This window comes from Eurypyga helias, unplaced genomic scaffold (assembly GCF_000690775.1).
Source record: "Eurypyga helias isolate BGI_N326 unplaced genomic scaffold, ASM69077v1 scaffold50420, whole genome shotgun sequence".
In the NCBI taxonomy this organism is placed as follows: domain Eukaryota; kingdom Metazoa; phylum Chordata; class Aves; order Eurypygiformes; family Eurypygidae; genus Eurypyga; species Eurypyga helias.
The window spans coordinates 1-5,214 of record NW_010225943.1 but is presented as its reverse complement, the minus strand read 5'-3'; the positions used below and the strand labels follow the sequence as shown (position 1 = coordinate 5,214).

General features: G+C 38.7%; 1 protein-coding gene across 1 annotated transcript; it reads left to right on the top strand.

Annotated features, from left to right (window-relative positions):
- Positions 1–294: 294 nt before the first annotated feature.
- On the top strand, positions 295–4,447 carry LOC104509140 (UPF0505 protein C16orf62-like; the record flags this gene model as incomplete). The annotated part of the gene is made up of 3 exons (XM_010150985.1): positions 295–434; positions 2,368–2,533; positions 4,329–4,447. Coding segments are annotated over 3 exons (425 nt in total), but the record flags the coding sequence as incomplete, so codon positions are not given.
- Between the last annotated feature and the right edge of the window lie 767 nt (positions 4,448–5,214).

Below are 5,214 nucleotides of genomic sequence, written 5' to 3'. Positions count from 1 at the left end.
TGAACTGTGTGCTTATTTTTGTGATATAGGCAATATATTTGAAACAATGTTGTCCTCTTGTTAAGCAGAGGAGAAGAGTTATAATTTAAGAGTTCTGGAGTGTTGTGGGAACTTGTTTTGAAAAAAGCAGCATCACTTGAAATACAACAGGTTTTGACGGCTGTCTTGAGTTTCTGTGCATCCGTTGATTTTCTGTAGTCTGTTTGAGACAAACATGAAGCAGTGGCTGGGTCACAGGCATGACAGCCATCACAGCTGGAGTGATAATACTGCAACTGTATTCTTGTTTTGTAGCTGATGCTTTTTTCAAAGCTGCGGTGAGCCTTGTTCCTGAAGTGCCAAAAATGATCAGTGTAGATGGGAAGATGCGACCTTCAGATGCCTTCCTCCTGGAATTCCTTTGTAATTTTTTTTCCACATTACTAGTTGTTCCGGTAAGTTGTGTGTGTTTGAATAGCACATAGGCTACTAGACTGGTTTGACTTTCCTGTTCAAAAATTTAGAGTAGACTAGGCTTTTGGGAGTGGGAAATGCAGTGGTTAGTTTTCCACGAGCAAGCTGAACCGATTTGCTCATTGGCTGCAAAATCACTCACCCCAGTGCAAAATGGGGAGGCAGAACAATTGTTTGGAAGTGGAGGTACAGCATTGCCTCTCACCATAGCACACTGTACTTAACTGGGTTTGGGGTAGAGAGAAATCTCGCCGTTTAACTGTGTAAACATAATTTACTGTTTTAATAGATCCTTGCAGAAAAGTGGTATTTTAGCTGAGCACTCATAAAATCTAATACCCGAGGAGGGGAAAAATACAGAGCTCTAGTTTTGATTAGTTTCTGTTAGTTTCTTTCCTATAGGTTGCCTAATCTTTTGACTGAAAACAATAGTTAGATGATGTGTTTTGGTACAACCTAACTCATTTGATTAATATTTCTCTAAACATTACCATTCTAGACCCCAATTTTTAACCAATTGTTAAGTTTAAGTAGAGATATATATGTAGTTTTCCTTCATATATTTTCAGCTATAGCTGAAAGATGATGAAGAATTGTAAATTAATCTGGGAGACATGAAATAAAACTTATCTAACGGAAGTATTTTGTTGACCTTATAGAAGAAGAACAGGTCTCTGACACTTTGGTTTCCAGTGCAGTAAAAACTTAACGCTTGAATATTTTACCTCCCTCTGTTAACAGCTGTGTCCCCCTCTGAGAAGATTCTTCTTTCCCAGCAAGAGCTGGCTTAGCATAATGGCATGTTTAAAAAAAGCTTGAAGTTTATTCATTTGTTCTTGGAGAAAGTAGGTTGTTCCTCCTTATTGAATCATTCCTTATGGTTTCCTACTTCCTTTTTCCTTTGACTTTGTTTTTGGTGAAGCACCACAGTATAGTGCTGTCTGAATCCTTACAACTAGAGCAGTGTATTCTCCTTTTTCCAAGGAACAGGGGTCACCCCAGCCCTGCACGTTCAGCAACATGGAGGTGCTGGCATTAGAAGGGAAAGGCTAGTTGCCACGGTGACGTATCCTTGCGGTCCACTGACTGCAGAAATAAGCCTTTGAAGGAAAGCTGTGTCAGAACTGGAAGCTGCTCAGAGAAATGACTCTGATCATGAACAGATGATTGAAGGAGGGAGATCCAATCTCTCCGATTCAGTAATGAAGACCTTGCAGTGAGATAATCAAGATTCAGATATTAGCTTCCATACTTTTTTCTCCTATTTACTTTACAGGATCAAAAGGAAATGTCCCCAGTGGACTGTGATTCGTCCTGTGTATATTGGTATCATTGCATCAACTGCTAGCTTGAAATAAGCTGGGTGCAGTATTAAAACTGCTTGAAAAACTCATAGCTTATGTAAAGCAAATGTCTTTATTATTGCTTTCATAGTAAAAGATTGTTGATTGTCTGTAACTGACTTCCCAATGTAGGTGTTCTTCTGAAACTCATAATTATATGAGCAATATACTTGTTTCTATAGCTTACTGACATTGTTTTAATTAAAAAGAAAATCTACCCAGTGTGTTTAATTTTAGAGGCTTAGCTGCTAAGAAGCTGGCAATTAATTCTGTACTACTCCCCTGTGACTAGAAAATAAAGCATTTCAGAGTTTGTGGAGTTTGCTCCAAACTAGATCAATTTAATCATTATGGGTCAAATGGTCATTTTGGAAGGGAAGTGGAACAAATTTTCAAAAGGATTTGCAGGAAACACACTTCAGAAAAGTAGTCAGCTTTAATTATATTGTAGTTTTTGCTTTATAGAGCTAATATTGTGACACTAAACCCTGAATGGCTGCAAATAATCCCATTTTTGGTTTTGGGGTGGTTGTGTTGCTGGTTTTCACCAATCTTTTTTTCTGTTCTATAGGACCATCCAGAACAAGGAGTGTTGTTTCTTGTGCGAGGATTACTTAATGTGATCCAGGATTATACTTGGGAGGATAACAGCGATGACAAAGTCAGGATTTATACTAATGTTTTGCATCTGCTGTCCGCAATGACTCAGGAAGCATATATCTACCATGTAGATAAAGGTAATACAGAAGGGTGGCTCTGGCTCCTTGGGTTTTACCATGCAATTTGTAGTGTTGTATATCCACCGTACCTGGTTAATGAAGATCAGTGGTAGCCAGTCTTAAAGAATGGATTATTTTCCTGTGCAGATCCGGATATTGTAGCTTAAAATAATCACAGGAAGTGCCTGCACAGTCTGTTCTTTAAAGTGAATGTGTGCAGAGTGGGTTACTTTCTTTGTTCCTGGTGGTGTTGATGCAAATACTTAGAACTGTGAAGTAAATATTAGAACTATAGAGGTATGGAAGGTTTTCTTTTAGACTGGAGTATCAACTTGATTTATACTTAACGTTGGTGTTTCATTCACATTTATTACCAACTCCAGTTTTCAGAACGTAATGCCTAGTCGTCATTATTCAGATGATGTATTTGCTGCTTTGAAGGCAGGCTTTCAGTTTTGGAAACTGCTGGTGTCTTACAAAAATCTTCACCATAGCTAGGAAAAAATTTCTAAAGATTCTGCATTTTATGAAATGGCTGTAGTCTTTTTGTAATAATACTTTGCTCTAAAATTTGAATGTTTGCCTTCTGATCAGAGTTTACTAAATTGAGGTAGAGTATTAATAGAGTCTTTTAAAGCACAAGGGCAAGATTAGTTAGTCTGAGAGGCCAAGCTAGTTCGGCTTTTTGTTTTAGTTGCACAGGGCTTTCACAAGAGGCAGGCTGGAATATATTCTGCAGTTCTTCGGGTGAATAGCCTGTCAGTTACGAACCATGACAAAATATCTCTTGCAGTTAGCAGCACAGAAACTAGTTGTCACTTGAGCAACTACTCCCTAGACATCTGCTGTTTCAGTTCTGTTAGGAATCGTGTTTCAGCTGCTTTTTCTTTCATTAATTTTTTATATGATGAAAATAACTGCATAATCCCAAAATAAGACATTTAAATGAATTAGATTTCAATGGAGAGAAGCTTGGAAATATAAATCAGTAATTTTTCCCCAGTGGTTGGATAATTTTTTTTTTTCCCCTAGGTGGACTATATACCTTAGCTTCTTAAAAGGAAGTTTACTTGGGAACAGAGGATCACGTTTTATCTTCCATGCCCTCTGATTTACCTAGAATACACTTAAACTTACAAATTTCATGTAACTTACTTCTTAGTAAAACATTATAAGTAAATGAGGCCAAAACACATTTAAAATCACAGTTATTTAAGCTTTAAAAATGTCAATAGCTTCCTCCCTCCAAAAAATCCTTCAAGGTCTTTAAAATTGAAAATATACTTTCTGAATTTCTCTCCATGACTTTGAGGTAATTGAGGTTTTATTTTAGAGGGGAAAAAAAATAAAATGCACTTTCCTTTTAAAATCTTTTTTTCGGTAAGTGAAACTTAGTTTGGCCAAGTCCTGTTGCGTTGAAGATGATGGCCAAACTCTTCTCAACTGCTGGGAGCAGGGAGTCTTACCTCTGTAGAATAAGTGGAAATTGACACTGTATGTTGCTTTGCATTGTAGTCTAGCAGATGTTTTTGAACCGGGCTGCATCCAGGATCACAGGACTGGCTTTAAGCTAAGAGATTATTTCCAGTGTTTTGTTCCTAAAATCAAAATGACGTCCTAGGCAACCAAATGGTAGGCACTTCTGTTTCTGTTTCTGTTAGAGGAGGGAATGGTAGGCACTTCTGTTTCTGTTTGATAGAGGAGGATCATTTTATAACTTCCAAATCTGGCCTTCTATAAATAGCTGGTGTTTACAGTAGCAAAAGAATGCGTATCTCATTAGCCAGACCTAAGCTTGAATTCATCTCTGCAGTTGATTCCAATGATACCCTGTATGGTGGAGACTCCAAGTTCCTGGCTGAAATCAATAAACTGTGTGAAACCGTGATAGCACAGATCCTGGATCATCTGAAAACCCTTGGAAAAGAAGAGGTATGTTCTTACTCAGCTTGGTTCAGTACAAAACCAAAATTACTTTGGAGCTGAATAAATGGACCGCCCTCTTGACTGGGCATTGGTCTTTTAGAAAGCTCCAGAAACCTTACGATGAGAGGAAATTAGGTAATTTACTTGTTTAAAAAGTGAGTTAGTCACATAGGCAGGCTTGTGGGGGGAAGACCTAATGACGTGAAAGAGATCAGGTAGCATTTATAATACGGTTTTAAGAGGGAGGCTGAGGTTACCTGCTTAGCTGCATGCTGTACACACATAGTCTGATAGAACCAGCAAGTGGTGACCAAAGGATGCGGTTCTGCTGCGGTAAAGACTGATGATTGTTTAGCAGCATAGTGAGGTTAGCGTTAGCTTTATGTTAACTGGCTCAAGTCCTGGTGTAGTCTGGTTATGGAAATAGGATTCTCAGTGTGGGATAACTTTTTTCTTAGGAGTCTTTCTGCCTATAATGAGCTCTGTGATGCTGGTCTTGCAATTATTGGCCTAAGCTAGAGAATTGGAGACAGTGCCAGACACTCCTTTGATTGCACTACACTTATGCCTAAAATCTGCTCCATGTCCATCCTTCCTTTTTCTTCCGCCTGGCTGTCACCTTTCTCTGTAAAGAAAGCATATGTCCCACATGACATCGTTGTCTCGAAACTGGAGAGACATGGATATGACAGATGGACCGCTCGATGGATAAAGAACTGGCTGGATGGTCGTGGTCTGAGAGCGGTCATCAATGGCTCAGTGTCCGAGTGGAG